Genomic DNA, 23,487 nt, shown 5'->3' on the forward strand with positions numbered 1-23,487 from the left:
TTGGTCTGTATGCTAACAGTGAGCAATGAGTTCAAGTGGGGGGGTTTACACTTAAGTCCATGTGGGGCTAATTAAATTCATGACATAAACACTGAAAAATCTGTTTCTTAACACATACAAAATTACACAGATAATTGTTTCCATGTTTGTATAGCTAAGTAGAAAGATTTTTTGACATATTATTCAACAGCAATTTCAAAATGTTTCAATTGAATATATTCCTTTTCACATGTGCATGAATATACTTTAGTTTTAATAGAAATTTGGGGTTTTTTTAGTCACCTAACACTCCAAAGAAAGTGTTATTTTACCCAAAAAGCCTAGCACATAGGGATACCAACTTTTACTGACTGAACTAACCTAGCCTGAAAACTCTGCACATCCATTTGAACGAGAAACTATCCAATTCATTAAATAATCCTAAAATATATGTGTTAGATTTTAAATCTGTAACTACAGCAAAGAAAAGGAAAGACATTTTGAACACTTCTATACCTGCTTAAAGCTGTGTTTGTATTCCTTGCAAGCAGTTTCAACTGTAAACTTTGTACTAAATATGTTACAAAGTTTTGCACCATAGCCATTGCGTCCACCTGAAAAAAACAACATACAGTAAAATAGGATCGGTTTAAATTCAGGATAAGAAATCATGTCCTAAATTATTAAATTTATTTTTCCCTACATTTCAGGAGCAGAAGTGTTTAAATAGTTATATACATTACAATTAAAATATAGAAGTATGTTGTTTGTTACTTGATAATGAGTACTGACATTAAAGATGTAAAGTTCTCTGTAAATATTGGTATTAAAAAAGGAAAAGTAAGATATTTCCTTTAAGTCTTTTTACTCTAATAAAGAGCTATAGTAACGGTAACTAAGTAATCACCTGTTGTGAAACAGAAAGAAAGAGAAAAATTAAGGAGGGGAAGCATACTGAAGAGGCACACAATGACTTAACTGAATAAAACAAAGCACATTAAATAGTCTTGCCTGTAACTTTTTTCTCATCATCATCATAGTTGCTGGAAGTTAGTAGCTGCCCAAAGATTAAAGCAGGTACGTATACTTTTTCCACTTTGTGTTCCACAACTGGTATCCCCTTTCCATTATTCCATATGCTGATAATGTTGGATTCCCTATAAAATAGTGAAGACATTAAGCAAATGAATGCAATCTTGAAAACAGACTTCTGCAAACAGACATAAAAATATAGCAAAAAGACCATATTCTTACCACATTTACTTTGAGCTCTAACAATTTTAATTAGAAAACATCCCACTCATTTTTGCTTATTAGATGTCTTGGAAGAAGGAGCTTAATTGTCCATACATGACAGTATTCCATACCACAAAAAAAACCCCAAAAATCTGTTTGAAGACCTTTCATTATCAGCATGATCTGCAACAGGATCCTGAAGCTTAGTGACAGAATTACACTCAAGTTAGAGATGCTGCTTTTAAGGTTTCATTGAAGTCCATCCAGACAAGTTATCATCCTTTTAAAGCCGTTATTTCCAAGTTATGATAAACATTGTGACTTATTTTATGTATCAGTGCCAAAATCCATCAATATCTGGCATCATTAATATTTCTAGCTCCAACACAGAATTTTAATTTTTGAGTATTAAGAGAGTTCAAAATCAGGACAGGTCAGGCAGATTTACACATTTACCATTTCCCTCCCACACCATGATGAAAGTAGAAAAATCACTTCTAAGAATATTTAGCCTAAAGGTTAGGTCTGAAAACTAGGTTTCTAAATGATTTATTATTCAGTTAAATGTCACTGAAAAGCTACTACTAAAGGAACCCAATCAGCACCTATTTAAATTCAGTATTTTTCACTAAAAATTATCTCTCCAAGTATTCATTTTCAAAAAACAGTGGTAATGATGTATTTGTAATATGAAGTTTCAGTGTGATACAGATGACTAATTCAAACACAGTCTTATCCTAATGCTAAAGGAGTTAACATAGAAGTTCAAGAGATGCAAAATTGTGTTACAAAACCTGAAAGCTGGTATTTAAGATTTGTAAAGAAACCTGGCTGGCTATAGTTATGCACTGCCAAGCTTTCAATTTATCATAAATTTTATGATCTTCTGGTTTGAAGTTTCATTCAATCAAGCATCAATGAATGGTTCAGGAAAGCAATTATTATACATTCAGAATGGTAGCACTTACTGTTAACCACTTTTAATTCACCTCTTCATCTTAAAATATGAAGCTAATGGAAATAATTCCATAAATATTCTGTTTTCAATAAATCTAATTTCATTAGTAAAATCATTTGTACAAATCTGAACTGCAATAGCACTGGCAGGGAAAGCAAATGAAAACATGCTTTTACTTACGGATCAATGGATATTTTAATACAAGTCATATTCTTGTCCCTCTGCTTATTGTCAGCAGCATTTACTATGAAAGAAAGTAGCACAAATTAACACTTCATAGGCAATTATTAATCTCTTGATCTGTAAAACTGATTTTACACATATTCTACCACCAGTTACAATAGTCCAGGTATATTCTTAATCTGGTAGCTCTTTGTATATATTCTGTATCTTAGCACTGCAGTCTATAAATATAACCAAGTATCTACAAGAAGATATTTTTCAACCTTCTTATAATTACTGACTCTATTTTAAGCAGTTAGACTAGGTCAGAAATAAATGGAGAAGTGTATTTTGTGAGCTCACAACTGTTCTTAACATACTGAGAACTTCATTCTTCTCCTGTTGTTCTTGTTTGGATATTTATTGCAGCATGTATGTGAAAAACCCTAGAAACTTACATGCATCACCAGACCAGTTTACAAATTGAAACCCATCAAAAAAGTCACATCCATTAGGGAGTGTTTTGACTGCAGCAAAAGTTCTCTCTAAAGAGCCTGTGAGACTTATAACTAACAGTCTACACAGTTTAGGATGAAAAAAAGGGTAATTGGAAATTAACATTTGATCAGAATTTAATTAAACTTCACTGCCATGTATACGAACTACAGAAAGCAGAAATGCAACTGTGGCCACAAAACATGAAAGTTTACACATTACAGTCATTTTCAGCATCCAGTGATGATCCATCTATTAATCCATGAAACAGACAAAGGTAAAACCCCAAATCATCAAAGTACACCGAATCTATCTAAACAGCTGACAAGGACCTCAATTTAAGATCAGATATTTCAAGGTGCTTTTGCTAAAATCATGAAGTGCAGTTTAATTCAAAACCATGCATAGTTAAAATGTCCCATTTTCATAAGGTTATTACACTGACCCCTAGCTCTCAAACCACACTCTCTGGAGCACTTACTAGTGCTACATAATCCAGCAATAAGCCATGAAGTACTACAATAATGACAGGATAGTGATCTTCCTTTTGAAGAGGACAATATGGAAGGACTCTCCCTAACATGAAAAGCCAAAAAAATCAGATCTATGAGGCACCACTCAAAACAGAAGTGATTAAAGGTTTTCATTCCTGTGTTTATCAAATTAAGTAATAAGTTAAAAATAATATAAAAAAATTAAACAAGCATTCTTTTCCACCTGGTAAAGATATAGTCTTTATTGCCTAAAAGAGAATAATGCTGTAAAACATAGTTCTAGAGATGTGGAGAAGTTGTGAACCTAATGAAGGTCACAACAAAATTGACCTCAGTAGACTATAATTTAATTCATGAGGCAATCCTACCAATCCTTACAACAGAACTTCATAAAAGCTGAAGCCCAGGATTTCATGTCAATTAAGCCAAAATATCAGTTCAGCAGACAGCACAGTATTCACATATTCCACATCTCTACTGCTGATTAGCGTGTGCCTTTCACCAACAGAACATCATCAACCAGTAAGTCACAGTAACTCAGAATTTTGACACAATTTCCTAAAAATAATTTTTTTGTGCCTCAGTCATAGTCCTTTTTAATGGCAGTATGATACTTACTTATTTTAAAACTAAGTCAGAAGTCTAGAAATTATCCATGAAAACTACCACCATTATCCCTCTGTACAGAAGGAGGAAGTTTTAATGATTGATGAAAGGATGATCTAAGTGAACACTCAGACAATTTAGAAGTTGCATTCTTTCAGAGAAATATTCTTCTTTCAAACACCACTTAAAACTGTAGCCCTAATAGACTTCACACATTAAAAATCAAGTAACAATATTGATCATAAAAATAATCTAGTTTGGACATTCAAGAACAAATATCTAGATTTTTTTACAAGTTCAGCTGAAAACTCTTCCCTTTTAAACTGTTCTGGAAGGCACTAAATTTTTATGCCCTATAGTTTAGCGGGGCTCAAGTGTGTGATTTAAACTTAGATACAAATTGATGTACTTTGAGAACACTCAGAAAAGCTTGTACTTCATAATGCTAAGGCAGTATTATTGCTAAAAATACTTACCAAGGATTTCATCAAAGATCTTGTACAAGCCTGGAACAAAGGTAACTTCTCTGCAATTCATTCCTACATCTTCATCATAAACCCACATTAACTACATGTAAACAAAATAAAATGAAAGTATTTACTGTCTTGATAAACCAGCCTATGATTCTGTAAGATCTATTTCCTTCAGGAACTTTCCTCTTACAGTCTGATTACTGCAGCCATACAAGACAAGAGCAGAAGTCTGCAAAAATTACAACTGTACCCACAAAGAATTCCACAATGAAAATCCATTATTTTCTGCTTGGTGAGGAACTCCAAACAGTACAGACAGTGAAGTTCAAACCGATTTGCAACTTCACGAAAACAGCTGAAGAAAGTGCCAGCAGGAGGCTTAAAGTCTCTGTTCTCTACCTAAACAAACAGACCAAAGCATTTTTGGACCTACAACAAATGCTACTTGCAAATATGCATACATATGTGTGTGCATATCGGCATGTTTGTGTGCACAGGTTTACACACACATTAACTGTCTGTTTACACACACAGGTGTGTGCTTCTGTTTTGACTGGATTTCAATATTTTTTGATCGTATCTTTTCAGATAAACCAAGTACTCAATGCCTTAAAGCAAGTCTTATCTCATCCCCTTCCTACACATGCATACATAAACAAGACCACAGTTTTTAACTTTATAATTCAGAATGCTGAGAAAAATCAGAGATGCTTCTATTTAATAGCCAGAATAGATATTTCCTCATTAAAACAACAAAAACCATTAAGACTGTAAATTTAGTGACACTTACCTGAGTTAAGGGTTCAACTGACCCAATGTAAGTATCTGGACGGAGGAGGATGTGCTCAAGCTGAGTCTTTTTCTGATAAACTCTCTCAACAGACATCTTCTTTGAAGTGTCATTTTTATTAATGCTTTCTGAGTCTTCCTTTTTTGAAGCATTCATCTGATTATCAAATAATGTCTAAAAAACCAAACCAAACCAACAATCAACCTCATTCAACCTGTCACTCTTGAGATATAAACAAAATCTGACAGAGATTTAAATTACAATCAAAATTTGTCATGTAATTTAAATGTTAAGTTTTCAGATGTATTAAGATAAAGCTATCCCTGAAACAGAGAAAAATCAACAGATTACATGACAGATCCTTAACAAATTGCAGCATATTCAAACTTTAGCAATTTACTGAGCACAATAAACCAAAATAAGGAAACAACAGTACAAAAGGCAGCCATCTCTTCAGGTTAAGTATTTATAACATCCATTTTGTGCATAAGCATTTGAATCCAAAGCACTGAATACTGCTCTAAAATGATAACAGCAGTACTACACTTTTACATTATAGTCTGGACAATTCATTCACCAGGACTTCAGGAACACGGTAATGCCTCTCCTATTGGCTTCTCAATTACTATAATTTACATTCTCTATTGAAGTGATTAAACCTGATACAATCCCAGAACGCTTTATGGTGAAAGGAGAGACACTACTTACAAGAGCATGTAGGGGAATGACAAGGGAAAATGGCTTCAAACTGAAAGAGTAGGTTTAGATGACATATTAGGAGACATTCTTTACTGTGAGGGTGATGAGGCACTGGAACAGGGTGCCCAGAGAAGCTGTGGACACCCCATCCCTGGCTGTGTTCAAGGCCAGGTTGGATGGGGCTTTGAACAACCTGATCTAGTGGAAGGTGTCCCTGCCCATGGCAGAGGGGTTGGAACTAGATGATCTTTAAGGTCTCCTCCAACCCAGGTCATTCTATCATTCTATGAAATAGTCTACGGAGTATAAAAAGAGAAAATCACATAGGCTAATGTTGCAATTTAAACAGAATTCAAGACTAATATATCTGGATTTTATGAAAAATACCTTTTAGAACAGTTTTATGGTAAACTAACCCACTTTGGGGTGGGGAGTGAGGTGGGATACAGAGATTTGTTGCACTTTTATCAAATTTTTTCCTGATAAATACCTCCTTGCCATTAAATGAAAACCACTTAAAAGGTTAAAATTTCAGAACAACCAAATAGAGAATAGCCCTATTCTGAGACAGTAAAAGCATATATACAAAGAGACTAATAATTTTACAGTATGCATTCCTATCTGTAAACTGGAATAATTTTAATCATCTTTAAAATGCCAAAAAATGTAACTTTAACTCACATGATTTATTTGCCTGGCTAGAAGACATAAGAAATTCTGTCTCCACCCAGCCAGTACCTGAAAGAGCCTCCTTCTCTCAGAGGGGGTTTATCAACTCTGAAGCAGGTGTTACATGACCAGTAAAAAACATCACCAGATAAATAATGAGGACAAAACCCACTTGCCACTCAGGTAAATTTTTTCCCTCTCATTTAGCTGTTTCCAGTATGTGTCCATATAAAGTAAATACAGGCTAAACTCCAACCCTCAATTAACCAGTCATCCTGCAAATTTTGTGGCCAAAAGGAAGTGTAATCACTTCTCCTTCAATCTAGCTTTTGTTGCAGCCTCGGACAGCACTGAAAGCAAAGGGTAAGAAAGCATATAAATCCATAGGAAAAAGGAGTAAAGGATACTGAACTCACACAAACAACTTCAGCAGAATCAAAAAGGCCAAACACCAACCTATAGCACACAATTCTCCACATATTAATCCCATTTATCTTCCCCAGCTTCTCAGGCTTTGATGCCTCTACACCTCCCCCCACCCGGCCCAGCCGGCACAAGAATAAAGCATTTAATTCTATTCATAACAAGGGAAATTACCTTTCTATTCCAGATTTAGAGATCACATTTTTCTAGTTTATTTATGGAAATTCTAGGAAACACACTTCCAGAGACACACTTTGAGACAAGCAGATTGTGTGCACCAGTGATGACAACAACCAGTTATTTGGCCATGAGTAAACCAGAACATGCCAAATGAGACTAAAATTCTCTATTGCCTACTCCTGTATCTAACAGCATCTAGAGTAAAAGGGGAAAGAACCCAGGGAACCTCACAATCTGGCACCAGGATTACACACAGCAGAGTTGGAACCACAATGCTAGCTCTCATGACTATTCTTCTGGTGTCTGTCTCATTTTCTGCCAAACAGGGAAGTTGCAAATTCATGTATGTGATTAGAGGGCTTTGGTAATCCAAGTTAATTTAGCCTTCACAGTTATTTGGTCTTAAACTGTGACAACCCTGTCACCATCACCCTAAAAATATTAGCTATGGATCAACTAAGCAAGCAGAAAAGGAACGGAACACTGCAAATAGACACATTAAACTGATACATACATGGAAGAGGAGGAATGAGAACTGTTACTAAAGAAGCATTACCAATAGTTGCAACATAATTTTTTTTTCATTGAAATAGTTCTGTGAATGATGTCCAGGCTTCCAAAGAGTTTCACTGTACATGTATATAAGTACTTTTTATTTTATTACCATCTTTGACATCATATTCATAGGAATTACCCTTAGCTCACTTACTGGTCCCACAGCTCTGTTAACACTGTTTTACTATGCACACTTGTTCTAAAGGGACCAGTGACTAGCAGGAAAATAACATAATACTTCTCAGATGAAATAAGTGTTGGAAAAAAATGGAAGAGGGGAGATGCAATTCATATGGAAAGCAAAAGAATTCCAGGTGCAAAGACCACCAGAATCTTGCTCAAACAGAACTGATTCATTTGCTCCCAATTCTTAGGCTTTAAGAAGTTTTTACAGTCAGGGAAGTATGTGAAGGGCAGTTACCACATGCCAGCTCTTCAGCTGACGTGTACATCAGTATTGTACTCTTAGGACTCCAAAATCCTTCTACTCATTCAGCATGGGATGACTGGGGTCTAACTACACATCACATGAACACAAAGTAAGAACTCAAATCTTAGCCTAAAAAATTTAGGCTGCAATTCTCCTATCTTCAACAGCAAAAATGTTATGGAACAAGTAGAGTAAGAGTCAGAAGATTAGAAGAAGTCCATTTTATTGTGACTGAGTAACTCTAGATTGTGAAAAATTACTACAGAACAATTATTCGGAAGGCATTCCTATAACACAATGCTAGGAAATACATTTCTGCTTTACAGTGAAAGTCTTACTGACAGCTTGGAGGAGTTTATACTTTCTAATTTATCAGTAATAAATGTAGATTATGAAAACTAATTTCTGTTGAGATGCTACTTTCAAATTGTTGTCACATTGACAGACAAGGGAGGTCACAACTAAACAGACACTGCTGCCTAAAAAGTTAGCCCTGCAGAAGTGTCCCTTCTTGGGGACACATAAGGTTTGCTGTAGCCCAGCATTAGTAAGGGTCTTCTGTTACTGTACTCTCTGGGACACCTATTTATAACACACTCATTGGAACATGATAATGTATGATTTAAGAAGGGAGAAAAAATACACAAAGGATCAGCATAACATATTTTCCTTCTGGTCAATGATTTTTTTTTTTTTTTTTTTAAAGAGGAAAAAAGTAGTCTTAGAACTTTAATGCTATAGTTTTTATTAAGACATCACAAAGTATGCCCAACTTAAATGTTCACTTCATTGTCATAGAGAAGGACAGACTTTATTAATGATGTATGATTTTATTCATACAATACTCCAAGTATCATACACATTCTGTATGCAAAAAAGCCTCATGTAATAAACATTCAGAATTTATTTAATGTGTTACTGAAACACAAGCATAAAAGCAAAATCCCAAAAGTATTAAACTACACAAACAAATGTTATTATGCAGGTATATAAGGATCAAAAGTCCACAGAACTGCACTTTCCCAGACCAAGCATTTTGGGCCATGCTGTACCCAAAAAATCAATTCTGAATCTCTGTATCTCCATCTCAAATGGACAGTTTTAGAGTTCAAGTGATGCTTAGAACTCATTCCAAAAAAAAAAGAAAATCTTCATCACCAAACACAGGATAGAGATCTATGGACACAAACATCCTCCACAGTCTTCCCATTATGTGTTCCTTGATAACTTTAAAAAAACCCAACAAAATAAAATCTAAATGTTTTCAACTTCTGAATTCCTACTACTTAAAATACAAATAAATGCAGCAGGAAAGTCCTCCCCCACTTTTTTTTTTTTTTTTTTTTTAAACTGGGCAAGCACTTAACCACAGTGCTGTTTAACTGACAATCCCTGCTGTATATTTTGGAATTGTCTCAAGAATGCCTTTTGTATTCTGTCCTGTATGAAAGATCTTCATATTGTTAAAGCTCCAATAACACTTCTCAAAACAGCACCAGCTGTTGTTTCATGAGAAAACCCCTAAAGAGAATTAACCAAGTGTCACAAAGGGCTTAAGTCTTCTGCTTCACAGTAAGACTGCTTTTTGCTTGTTTGTTTACAGGTTACCCAATGTTCAAGGTCTGCTTTGCGATTTTAATGTTGCCAATTTTTTTTTCACAGTGTATGACTTTCTCAATGTTCTTGTGACTTTCAAGACTTTACAGATTCTTATTAATCTTGTGGACTTTCTAACCCTCCAGACTGATGACAAATATCCACATATGGGTAAGTCAGCAAGACGACCATGCTTAAGTAGTTTGAAAGGTACAACCTATTGCACTGTTTATCCTTCTTCAAAGACATGCAGTCATATTTCATACAGTGACCCCTTATGGTGCCAGCTTCCTACATGCTCTTAAACACAACACAGTGACAACTGGATAGAAAAGCCCTGATTTTCAGGTGACAGAAATTGCTGCACAGGTCACTACCTCACAACTACTGTGCATGCCATCATAACCAGGTCTTATCATGGCAACTGCTTTCCCCAGGATGACTGCAATGTCTGCAGAGCTTCCCTTCCGAAGTTGTTTTAGCCATGAATTTATCTAGGACTGTGTGAAAGCTGCAGTCATTCTTTCCTTTGGTGATCTCCAGGGTCAGAACCCAAGTGGCCGCTGATAGACAACAGTTTGGCAAAAAGGCTTTTACTGTCCACCTTCAACCCACGAACTCACATATTTTGCTTTCGCATCTTCTTTCTTCACATTTCGCCTTTTTTTTTCACGTTGTGTTCTCACCCATTGACATTTCTGTGTGTAACAAGGCATGTGTGACATCCATATTAAGTCAGAGATTTTTATTGCCTTTTTGTAATGAAAACGGGGTCATGCCATCTTCATCTGCATTTTGAACCACCATGCTGAGTTTGGTTACTTATGCTGCAAACAGCTCTACTTAATACAGCTAAATCTTAATACATACTTGATCTGGAGAGTTTGGCAGCACCAGAGAAAATCTATTCCTATCTAAATGCACAATAACATGTAAAGCTACAACAAAGAAGGCAGGTTTCATCATCAGTTTCAATCTTGCCATAGCTGGAATATATATCCTTGGTCTGACTCCTTACTTTAAGTGAAAGCTTTATTTTTACGAAAGTAGATGAATTCCACACCATAGCAAGTCGAAAAACCCGAAGAGTATTAATATTAATGTTAATGTTTCTCCCCACTTATACAAACCTAATTTTGTATTGGCCACTGTCATCATCTCCTCCACTGCAAAATATCTCCATACAACAACACTAACAAACCATTTTTCTTTAGTCTGCCCATTCTTTCTTAACCCTATTAGGTGGCAAGAAATGGGCTCATTTTCTTCATTGGCAGACAAGCATAAATGAGCCTAGAAGAGAATATGTAGGTGAACAAGAAGTTTCCTTCCCTTTGGCTTTGTCTTTTCTGCCTTAACCTCATAAAACTACTCCATATAATGAATACTCCTGATACACACTCCTGAACAGGCAAATGCAGCCCTGGGACATAACAATTTAGAAAAGTACATGCCATGTGTCCTACATTTCCTTAAATAAAGTGTAGGATAAGCACATTTAGTGGGACAAGACAGTAAATTTTGAGTGTAATTAAGCTGTAAAACCTTGGGAGGGAGGTTAATTAAGTAATGAAATCCAGGGATTACAGTTCAAAACAAAACTATCTCTTCTGAAGGAGATATGCTATACCTTAAAAAAAAAAACTGTATAGGTGCAATATGATAATTACTAGGGAATTCTACAGATAACATGCACTTGACTGTAGGGTATCATATATTGGATCATAATGGCCTCTTCTTGCCCTAGATAAATACACAATGAATAAAATTTTACCTAAACATTTTGCAATTTTCCCAAAGAAAACTCTGTCTGAGAATACCTCCCACCATGAAAACAAAACTAGAGGGAGTTTCAAAATAAACCACTCTCCTGCTGTGTTTAACAAATGGTTGGGCTCTCCTGCCAAGATGAAAACACACAAAAGTAACAGTTCCCTCTTACCACAGCAAATTTCCATAGACTGCTGCATACCATTAGTGACATGAACTAAATCTCTCTATCACATCCTTCCCAAAGCTGATCATGGAAAAGAGTTCCTGGTAAATTCACCCAGAACCAGTGAGACTAACACATTTGTTCGTTTTAAATTCCTACCTTTTTTTTTTTTTTTTTTAATCTGCTGATTTTGACACTTCACTCTGGGCTCTGAAAGCAACATGTTACATAGAGCTTAGCGATGATGGTTCGGTTATGGAATAGCTTCAGAATGGTCAGATTTCCCTACTATAGAAAACCAACAGTTACTTGCTGCCAAAAAGGAAAAATTCCTTCTTTCTTCCTTCCTCCATTCCTTATAGTGGAATCAAATCCACCTCGCAACAATCTGGTACAGAGACCAAACACAGCTTTTCCCTATTTTTCATTAACCAGAAGCAATCACTTGTCCACTGGCTCACTTTTCTGAAAAAGCTTGCTAGAGAATCAGACAAGTTAGCGGTGCAAGGAAAGGAGCAGAAACATACAGCTAGGAGGATATGGTTAAAAATATCCCACACTTTTCAACAGGTATTGCTAGATTGCTTAGCTGAACTAATGAAATGACACTCTTGGAATTGCACAGCTTTATCTTCCTACTAAATACCTAAACAACATAAAAGTAGCATTATTTTTATTTTAGGATTATTAATACACAACATAGAGGCACACCAGATTTAAATAAAAATGTACGGATTTGCTTCCTCCATTCTTTTTGAAGAGTAACAGCTTTGTGCAAATATGTCTGCTCACTGTAATTACTTCTGACCAGAAAATTATGTATATTGTTTTAAATATGAATTCACTTTCACTTATATAAAGTTCATACTGCAATAGTTATGCTTTATTTGGCATGGGCTTGTACACAATCAGCAATACATTCAGATCCTGATCTTTACTATGTTCTTTAAAAGCAGGTGTCTAACATCTGCCCTTTCATGGTGACAACTAAATTGAATTTTATTGCTAAATTTTTCTGTTGCTCTGAAGTTTTTTAGTTGTCTATTCACTGACAAGTTCTATTCCAATACTATATTTTTTACTGCTCACACAGTATCAAAAAGTACATCCATGGATGATCTGGTAACAGATTCATCTTCTAAGAATCTCTTATTTCCAGATAAAATTCAGAGACAAACAAGTGAAAAAAGTACTCTAACAGAATAAGGAATTTATTAACGTTAAACTTTAAGACATCTTAGGACTGTTTTCTTACAGATTCTGATAGCAGCAGTCTTTGGAACCACTGGCTGAAGCCATTTGATGACAGAATGACCAAATCTGTTTGGTCCATTGTTTCACCAGCCAACTCACACACAAGCCCTCCACTGGCCAAGAAATCAGAACATTACAGGTTCTGACATCTGAACTTCAGGTTATCAGTGTCTGGCTGCACCTCTGTATAATTCAGTGTTTCCCACATCCTTGACCTTTTTTTAATACTTTACTGCATCACCAGTTTGAGCACTGTGAAAGTATTCCAGACTCTGAGCACATTTCCATTTCCCAGTTGCAAGGATTACTTGCCACAACCTAATAGATTCCCGTTTCTGAAAAACAAAATCTTTGAAGCCCATACAGGCTGTATGTCAAGTATCACATCCCTAGAACAGCACTGGGATATATACTTCCAGATGCTCTGGGCTCCATGACCAGCTTGAACCCTATCCTACTGGAAGGTATTTTTTCTCTGCTGACTTATCTTCATTATTAACAAAAAAACTTTAGAAAAAACTTCAGGCAGGACTAAGGCAACATTCAAGGTGTTCAAGCTGCAAGACAGAGCATGGAGAGAACAAATCCAGCAGGGTAGTTTTTGAGCTCACGTTACCTGGCACACATGAAGATTTTATCCTACACAGCACCCCAAACCCAGACTTTTCTGGTCAGGTTCAGGACTACCAGTCACACTACATCAGTAACAGAGGAGAGCCCAAATATCATTCAGAGGTTACTTATCCAATTGCACTCTTCAGTGAGAAGCAATCCTCTGCTGAACAAGAGAAGCAAATTTTTAAGCTCTCATGAATGTAACAGCTATCAGTATATTAGGATTTATTTATAATAACATAGCTTTATGTTATTTGCCTGTCTACCTTGCACTGAAATACTAAAACACCTTCACTGTGATACATGGGGTTTTCATACTTTCAGTACACGTGGTGCCCTAAGAAGGAATGCAATATGATCAGTAGAAACTACTAGAAGTCTTCTCCCTGGAACCTTTAACAGAACAGCAATAGCAACATATTCACTTAACACAAGACACTACGCAAATTAAAATTAATGAGCTTTTTTCCTTTTAAGAAACTGTCCCAAATACTGAACAAGCTCTGTACATTCACACCACAGTTTGCTCCACTCTAAAATCTATTTTTTTTATAATTAGAAGTACCTAGGGTAACACAGCCACATTTTCTGGTATTCTCTAGTTTCCAAATCTATTTTTTTCTGCCATATTAAAATAAATATGAATCCAATGTTCCTTACAAAAAAGTAGCTTGAGTTTAACTGCTCAGCTCCTACTATGCAACATCTACTCCTCCTCTGGAGACTTTACAAGTCTTGAAATGTTTTATAAGCCTCATAAATATACTACACTTTCTAGTCTCAAGTCTGTAGTAAACTCCATGAGTAAGGAACAGAGGGTTGGTGTTCCAGACACTTACAGCAATTCAGAAGGAGGAAAACAGAGGCATCAACGAGTCAATAAAGCCTTAACACTGTTCCAAAACTCCCCTCTCTTCCTCAGCCACTCATCCTCCCACAACAACATTCCTACAGAAGTCATTAGGAAAAGTCTTTCAGGATTGTTCACTAAAAGTGCTGACAATCTTGAACATCATCAGAACTCTACCCTTTAATTTGCAATTTAAGAATTGTGTCTTGGCAGGCAGAAGAATCCACCTCTCCATAAAAGGTACCATATAAAAGACTCATAAAACAGCTTCAAATATATTTTGAGATTAATTTTTAAATTGTTTTGCATTTTCATCACCTTTCTGTTACCTGACATGTATGTTTATCACTCAGCTGGCAAAGAAGAAAGTCTACATGGCATATTCTGAAAGATTTAACTAGTATCAGGAAGCGCAGGTCAACATGATACAACTTGAGGTTTGTTTTCTCTCAAGCATCTGGACCACCTCCCTCTCTCTCCACTAGCAAACCAGTATGGAACTTCTTCCTCCACCCCCAGCCAATTTCTCACATGCTTTTACAGTCTCCTATTTGTGGTTTTAAGAAAAACCCTCTTCTGGGTCTACCTAATAACAAAATAGAGTAACTGCCTCACTTCTTGCTACGGCTCTCCTCCAAGCAACTTGCCTCCATTTTAATCCAAGATTGTGACATGACACCTCAAAGTTTTCATGACAATGCTGTAATACAAGAGTGGTGGAAAACACTAAATTAGGATCACTAAATAGAGTATGACAAAAACCACTACCTCAGCCAACAAAAAGCTCTGTGCTGATGCATGGAGTAACAGCCTGAATGACTTCAGGTAGCAGAACTCTCTGTATCAGCTGGACTGAGACAATGTTATTTCTCCCCAGACAACTTGCCACTCCTGTACCTTTATATCATGACACACAACTACCAAGGGAATAAATACAGGACTGAAATGCTCACACACTACTACACTATCTTCCCGAAAAACTCCAGGTAGCCCAGAGCTACTAGGGATTACACAGCTGGAAATATCTCCAGTGAAGCTCACACTACCCATTTCTTATAAGTAAAGGTGCTCTGCTTAGGGGATGACCCCAGAATTCTAACTGCTCTTACAGAAACATTACATATCAAGTTATCTCGTTGCAAGAGCTTTTTTTTTTTTACTATTTTTTTCCTCTGCTTTATCTCAGCTTCTTTTGATTTATAGGAAAGTAACTTCTCAATGTTATCTTATGGGTACTGTATTTTGTCATGACAAGAAAATATTATTTCTTGCTCTCTCCTTAAAGATTCCTTCACAGATTGAGAAATCTGGTGTGAGTTTTTGGCACCTCACTAAGGTAGACATTTGCCCAGTTTTTCATACATTTTTTCTTTGCACAACGTTCTGATGTCTTAAAGAAGGAACAGGAAGCTCAAGACTAACCAGGCCCACTAAATCACTAAAGAAGAGCAAAAATAAATCAGCACCTCTTCAAGATATGTGGTGTCCACAAAAGGCAGACTGTTTAATATCTCAACTCCAATTCTACTTCACAAATCAGGAAAAAAAAAACCATAATAGATTAAGCATTTTAATCCTCTTTTAAATGTCTCTCTCTTTTTTTTTTTTTTTCTTTAAGGTAGCTTTTTAAATTATGTCCAAAGGAAAATATAGATCTGATGTTTAGGTCTAAACCTTTCAGACATGTTCTAGCTCAGGCAGATTTTACACTAACTTTGCTAACACCCTTTTTTCTTACTTGCTGAAAAAACCCCACTAAAATTGCTAAATGTGGATAGTGTAACAAATACACAGATTTATCACTTTCACAAAATAAAAAAAAAAAATAGAAGTAGTACTTTACTTTCAGTGGCAAACTGTATTTCTATGTAAATCGGAATTGCGTTAAGACACAGACAGGATATTAAAATAGCTTTATTAAATGGAACTAGATGAGCTGATATCATATCAAGTTAACAACACACTTCAAAACACAACTTAAAAGGACTTGGTTCATAAGAGTAAAAGCATTTACAATCACACTGAAATTTTAAAAATAGCAGATCTGATGCTCCCTTGTCAAGGGGGGAAGGAATATTTCCCTGCTTTTCACACCAAACTTTTGAGTACTCATTACTGAAATACCTGAAGAAAATGGCTAGGAAACTCTTTTGAATAAAAATTACTAAGAGCTGGTTTATCACTTCAAGTGTCAAGAACAGTTTTCTTCTATATTTGCAACACAAATATTTGGTGTTTGATCTTGACACCTTGTTTTTGTTGCTAGAACTTAAAATATGCTTCAAATCTTAGTATTTATTCTCAAAGTTATGTAATAATATTTTATATGCCTTAATTTAGTATTTACTTTAAATCTGAAATACTAGCCTGAAAATACATTTTTCCAAAAGTATCTGGGTTCCAATACAAGTACTTGAGAAGACACCACTATGTTTCCAAGCACACAATTTTCAAAACAGGCTTCTGCACACACTTATACACATTTAGAGCTATGTATTTTTTGCTCAATTTGTTTTTTAAAACTTTCAAAGCACCTATTTAATGCCGAATAATATTTTCACTGCGGTTGGCTTGCAAGAGATTTACTGTTTCAAATGAGGAAAATGAAATTTTCTTAGACAGTTTTCATTCAAGTTTTCTCTATATAATCTGTTATATATATATATATATATATAAAAACCTCACTCCCAGGGATGGAATCTCTCACATCCATCAGGTATGAATCACCTTTGCTGCTTTTCATTAATTGAAATATAAACATGCGTTTGCAGACTGCCTTTGCACATAGACACACAAGACAGTTTAGATGCAAGGTAAAAACCTACTTCTGGAAAAACAAAGTCAATGAAAATGAAATACTAAATTTAATCAGTAATTTTTTCAGACCTAAGCTGTCTATTTTAGACCACTTACATGTTCATTTATTTGGAAAGGTTCTTTTATCTGTTCAAACAAAGTAATTCGTTACTTACTCTTTAATACAGCACAGGCATCTTAGAAATTAAATGTACACACACACACACAGAAATCTACACGAGTCGAACATTAACGGAGGACACGTGCTTCAACATACACCTTTCCCCACCAAACAGTGGGGAGTAATTGCCCACAAACCTTTCAAAATCAATTCCCCCCCCAAACCCTGAGATATATATTCCTGCCTAGACTTGGTTATAATTTAGCTCCCCACTCCTATGCATTCATCATTCTTTCACCTATGCTAGAACGAGGTTTCCCCCCAACTCAGAATACAGAGGGTGCAGATGCACGTCCTGAGCTGTGGGACTGGCTCAGCTGCCGTCAAAGACGTAGCTCCGATCCTGTTCCAGCACCAAGCCTCCACTTGATATCACCTCTATCTCTTCTTTGATCCTGCATTATTCAGCATTCTGACAAGGAGAAGACTGGACAACAAAAGTATTTAATGAATGGTGGTGTGGAAGGTAGAGGATAAGAAGCAACCACTCTTTTTTTGGCAGCCAAACCAAAACATCTGAGGAATCCCTCTTCAGAACTACTGTGTCTGACTCACCCATCTGAGCCACAAGCATTTCTCTCTGGTGCTAGAATATCCAGGAGACTCATGACATCTCTTTACAGCACTGCTCCCTTAAGGGCAGCAGAATCAGAAATACAACAAGACCAGGAGGGAATGCTGCTTCCCTCAGCTGTTGGGTATAACTATATAGCCTACTCTCAAACTATATAGCCTATTCTCAAAGCCTACAAAACACATTCTGCTTAGTAAAAGTAAATATTAATATATTAGGGCAAGTATTTCAGGTCTGACCTTCCTTTCATTGTATAACTGTGAAAAAAGGAGGGGGAGGGAGGGGAAGAACACACAGGACAAAAAATCTCCCAGTCCTCTGGTCACCATAATAGCGACAGACAGACGCTCAGCTAAAGCAAGAGAAGAGCACTGCAACAAGGCTTGGCAATAGCGCAAGACCTTTCCCCCGCCCCCCGCCTGCTCCGTAGACACCACAGCGTAGCAGAGGAAAGATAAGACAAAGTAACAGCGCATGTAACAAGTGTTACATATGTGACAACTGCGTCCCAGCCCGGCTTCAGCCAGCGGAGAAACGGAAGGCCTGATCCAGATAAAGAAATGGAAAGAACAGAAAGCTAACTCTGAGCTTTAACATGGGTCTGGAGAGGCAACTAAAGAGGTCTAAAGGACTCGGGAGTAGGAACTTCACCCACTTACTCTTTCTTTGTAATGAATAGCATAGTAATAAACAGCAGTAAAAAGGATAAAGGACTATTTACCCTTGGTTCACCTCCAGGACAGTATGCTTATTTCTAAAAACAGAAGATTTGATTAGAATTTGGTCATATTAATGAACCATATCTGCAAACTGTTTGTCGTTCAGGCAGGACAATACCCTGATACCTTGTAAATATGGACCTGTGATAGAGCAGTAACACAGTGCAACTCTTGGGCACGCTGTCATATCCCAACACTCTCCCTCCACGCATTATACTGGCAGAAGAAGGGAATTCCTATGTTGCACCCATCCAAAAGCCCCTGCTCCCAAATCAGACGAATGGTCAAAGCTCAGTGTAACAGTGATGGGCAGATCCCTGGGGCAGGAGAGATCCAGTTCAGATTTCAGATGCATAAAACCTACCCATAAAGTTAGAAACCACCCAGTGCAGGAACCATAACCAGTGAATTATGGCACATCAGTAGAAGTTATCGGACATTTTTCAAGAGGAAGACTTGTTTTAATCCTCTTTAATTAAAAGCCAAATGAAACTGAAAGTCATCCCTTTATTACAGTTAAAACTATTTGATTTCAAATGAAACAATAAAAGAAAGACAAGACTGGTTCTTTTCACCAATATACATCTACTGTATTTATTCAAACAAGTATAACCCAAATATATGCAATATTTCCATCTATTAATAACATACCTTATTTCCTTTCTGCTCCATCCAAGGAGCAGATATTAATGATATTTATTTAAAAAGAGAAGTCGCATGAACACTGAGCACATATTCACTTTAAGCCAGCATTTCCTAGAGCTGAAACATGTCCCTTTTACCAAGGACAGGAAAATGGAAGTGGTGTTCAAAGCTCTAAATTATTATCAGTAGTCTCAGCTTCCATTTATCAGCTTCATGTAGCTCTTAGGGTCAAGAAGAAACTCTTGAAAACACTGACAGAAGTAAGTGATTAAACGTTGCTTGTTTGAAATACTCAGTTTTGTGAGCATTACCATTGTATCAGAACCAATGCACTTCAGAGCATTACTTGCAATGGTTTTACCTTCACTATAAAAGGCATATTTATAAAAAAAGATTAAGTGCTATTACTGTACTATTACAATTCATGTTCTGTAGTTCCTAAAAACAGAAGCTGAAGAATTATTTCTTTTGTTCAAAGTAAGTTTTTCTAGCATTAGAAAATGCCATTACATTCCACCAATGAAAACTCCTCTAGTTACAAATCCATGCTTTTATAACTAACTCTTAATACAACTTAGCACTTTTGTGAGTGACACTTGGAGATCACCCACCAAAAGTAATTTATATCACTCTGTTGGTCAAAACTCCACCTTCTACCAACTACTAGAGTACAGAGCTGCAAGCTGGTTTCAGAAAATCATCAACGAGACCAAGAAAATAAACTATAAAAAAACCAAAAAAGTACATTTTATAAATCAGAGGTTTTCTTGGTTTATCTTCAGTTAAATAATGCTAAATCATTTTCCCAGTAAATATTTTCAATTGTTATACTCTCATGTGTCCCCAACACTGGTAATTGTGCCTGCTTACCAGCTAACTAGTTATATTTCTTCAAGTCCTGTTACAGTTGAAAACGCAGAGGACTTGCTGTTTGCGTCCATAAACATTTAATTCCTTTTGCTTTTAAAGGTAAAAGTAGGTTATCACCTGATGCTTGTGTGATGTCTTGTTATGGAATTCACTCTAGGGTAAATTCTCTATCGTAGGAAGTACCTTTCCTTTTTCACAACTGCATGGAATTCTTTCCTACCTACAAGCGTGCTCTTTGAATCACACCCAAAGCTGAAGTTACACACACAGCTCTTCACTAAAATGGGAGCAACTAGGTTATGTACACAGGATCTGCTAGTTTGGAACGTAAATTAACATCCCACCAAGTCTGAAATGTTTCCTCATCTTTAGGGACAGACTTTCTTCTGTTACCCTTCAATTGTTTAACTCGTGGTCTTATTAAGAAACCACAAACTACAGAGACTACATTACTCAGACAGAGAAGCATCCTAGTGGTTTCAACACACTAGCAAGAAGTCTAAAGAAATCAAGGTGGTTTCAAAACGACCTACAACCAAACTGCAAGTGGTTGCATATCCAGCAGATATATGGCAAGCAGATTAAAGCAAGACAGTTGAAACTATTCTGTCCCTACTTCTGTACCTCTCACCCTCAAGGACAGCATACGATCATCCACAAATGAACCACCATCTAAACCAACATATTTTTCAGCCTGGCACACTGGCCATGGCCCCATCCACTTCAGTACTACAACAATACTGCTCTTTTGTATGCCAGTGTTCTACAGCTGGCATGGAACAAGTCTGGCTTTAGGAGCTGGCTCAGAAATCCTACCTTCCCATTTAAAATGCACATGAGAGAAAGAAAGAATGTCCCACTGTTTTCTGAAAAAATAAATGAACACAATTTTAACTAAAATCTGATTATTTCCCTACAACTACTCTGACCTGACAAAAACACTTTTAACTTTTACTGCTTTTAGAGAATGAAAAGTTTGATCATTTCCAGTTATAGGAATCTGTTGACTCACCATAATTTCAACCCCATTACATTTAAGAACATGTTTCATTAAAAATGCCTATTCAGTAATTTTCACACTTCATTCTGCAGTTTTCTGTATGAGCTGTAAAACTTTCAATTACTTGGTCAAACCTAGATGGTAAAAATCTTAATTCTGAAGAGCCATCCAAAGACCACAGTTGATAAAGATCACAAAGTATTGTGGAAAGAAATGAAAGTAATTTTAGCTTTTCAACTTAGGGCTGTTCCCATGTCTAAACTGTCTAATTTCAAGAGGTACACCCAGAAACTTGCACATTTTTTTATATACCTTTCCATGCTGCCACCTTCATAAAATTAAAGAGAATTACCGGCATAAAATGCAGTAATTAGAGCCATAGAAATAGTCCACCATCAGAACACACAGAATTTGTTCACTCCAATAGTACTTCTTTACAGCTCCAAGATGTAGAGGGACACAAGAATGAGCTTACTGTTACCCTCTTTAGCAAGACTTGTTAGAAGTTCCTACCTCTGTGAAGCACATGTATTTGATTAAAGATACTTCACCACCTATCAATAAAGATATAGTGTCTTCTGCTTAAACATTAAAGAAGTTACCCCTCTATGTTGAGCAAGAGAAAGGCAGGGCAGTTACTGATTGGCTGAACCAGACCCCTTCAGGTCAACTTTGCTCCTCCTTCCTCTCAAGTCTCACCAAAACCTGAGAGCATCCACTGTTACTACAGACGGGGGGAGCACCTCTGCACTGGGAGCCAGGGCTTGAACTCTTAAAGGACTATAAGGAGGCTTAAAAGAATTCACCAGTTCTGGAGTCAGTTATAACTAGCACCTTCTCTAATCTTAATACTTCCAACCAATCCACGAAAGGCAGTAAAACACCCCCTTCTTAGGTCTGCTAGTGCTACAACTTCTGGAAGATGATGAAGTTGAATGCCAAGATGGAAGAGCAAGCACACAGCTCCTGCTCCCTGTCTCTGAAATTTGGGAACTTCAGGTGTTGTCCTTTCACACAGCTAGAAAAGAAAATGGGATCAACACAGAGCCCCTCTGCTAGCCCGCAAAGGCTTTGCTCTAGGAACAAGACGCAACACCTGCAACTCTGGCGGGACAAACAGACCACATCTCGCTGTAGAGGACAGCGACTTCAAGACAGCCCTGATGATCCACCCGCTCCTCCCAGGGCGGGAGACTCCTTCCCACCTGTTTGCTCACAGACTGACCTCTTCCCTACGGCTCCCAGCACCCCGAGGAGACCACCCACGGATAAAAGCTCCCCTCCTGTAACACCAATTCCAAGCCCAGGCTTTCTCCTCCTACCCCGGAGCCCTCCACCGAGCGGCGGCTCTACAGCGCTTCCCTTTCCACGCCAGCCCTCAGCTTCTTCCCTCCTTTCAAAGCCAACCCGCGCTCTTTCCACACACGCAAGGGACGCAAACAGAAATAATAATAAAACACGAGCAGCAAACCCCACGAACAACAAAACGCAGCCCCACAACTTACCACCCAAGTCAGTCCGCCGCTGCCGCCGCCGCCTCCTCCTCCTCCTCCAGACTTTGCCATTTTCTGCCCGTCTCTCCTCAGCCGAGGCGAGGGCGCTCGGAGGCGGCCGGGAGAGCCGGCACCGACACCGCGCCTGGGGCCGCTCCGCGCCCGCCCTTCGCGCCTCTCCCGCCCTCACCGGCGCCCCGGCACCGAGGAAGGGCGGCCGAGGGGCCCGCACAAAGCGCCCCTTCCGCCGGGGGGGAGGCAGCGAGAGGGCGGGCGGGCCCGGCCGGGCCTGCGGCTCTCGCTAGTTTAAAGGGACGACGGGCCGGTCCCTTCGCCTTGCGGCGGCAGCGGCGGCAACAACAGCCACCGCTATCGCCGCCGTAGCGCTGCTGCCTCCCGCCCTCCTCCTCACCCCCGGGCCGTCCCCCCCCCCCGCAGCCACAAAGGCCCGGAAAACAGATTAATAATAAAAAAATCTCCCCCTCCCTCCCTCCTCCCTCGTCCCCTCCCTCCCTCGTTCACTCCCTCCCTCCCTCCCTTCCCGCCCCGCGCGCGCGCGCGCGTTCCCGCGCAGATCCCCCCCCCTCCCCGTGCCCCCCGCACACACGCACACCCGGAGCTGGCCCGGCCCCCTCCTTCTTCCCCTCCTCTTTCCACCCTGCGTCCCGGTGCCCGGTGTCGCTCCCCCGCCGTCGCCTCCTCCCTGTCCCCTCCCGCACGGCCCCCAAACCGCTGCAGCCGCCGGGGCGCCGCGCACAGACAATAAGTAACCGCGCCGGCCCCGTTCGGCGTCCGCGCCGCGGCCGCTT

General features: G+C 38.2%; 1 protein-coding gene across 3 annotated transcripts in view; it reads right to left on the minus strand.

Moving 5' to 3' along the window:
* Nucleotides 1-23,068, minus strand: part of TOP2B (DNA topoisomerase II beta) — a 60,655-nt gene extending 37,587 nt beyond the window's left edge. The window contains exons 1-6 of one of the 3 annotated variants that reach the window (XM_069007309.1): nucleotides 22,691-23,068; nucleotides 5,194-5,367; nucleotides 4,407-4,497; nucleotides 2,354-2,417; nucleotides 991-1,136; nucleotides 496-593 (exon numbers count right to left, since the gene is read on the minus strand). In XM_069007309.1, coding sequence (XP_068863410.1) covers nucleotides 496-593; nucleotides 991-1,136; nucleotides 2,354-2,417; nucleotides 4,407-4,497; nucleotides 5,194-5,367; nucleotides 22,691-22,750 — 633 coding nt within the window. In that variant the 5' untranslated portion in view covers nucleotides 22,751-23,068. Of the gene's footprint in view, nucleotides 1-495; nucleotides 594-990; nucleotides 1,137-2,353; nucleotides 2,418-4,406; nucleotides 4,498-5,193; nucleotides 5,368-22,690 lie in introns of those variants that run through there. The other 2 variants (XM_069007310.1, XM_069007311.1) reach the window with 2 other exon arrangements.
* Between the last annotated feature and the right edge of the window lie 419 nt (nucleotides 23,069-23,487).

The sequence above is a fragment of the Aphelocoma coerulescens genome, chromosome 2, assembly GCF_041296385.1.
Source record: "Aphelocoma coerulescens isolate FSJ_1873_10779 chromosome 2, UR_Acoe_1.0, whole genome shotgun sequence".
In the NCBI taxonomy this organism is placed as follows: Eukaryota; Metazoa; Chordata; class Aves; order Passeriformes; family Corvidae; genus Aphelocoma; species Aphelocoma coerulescens.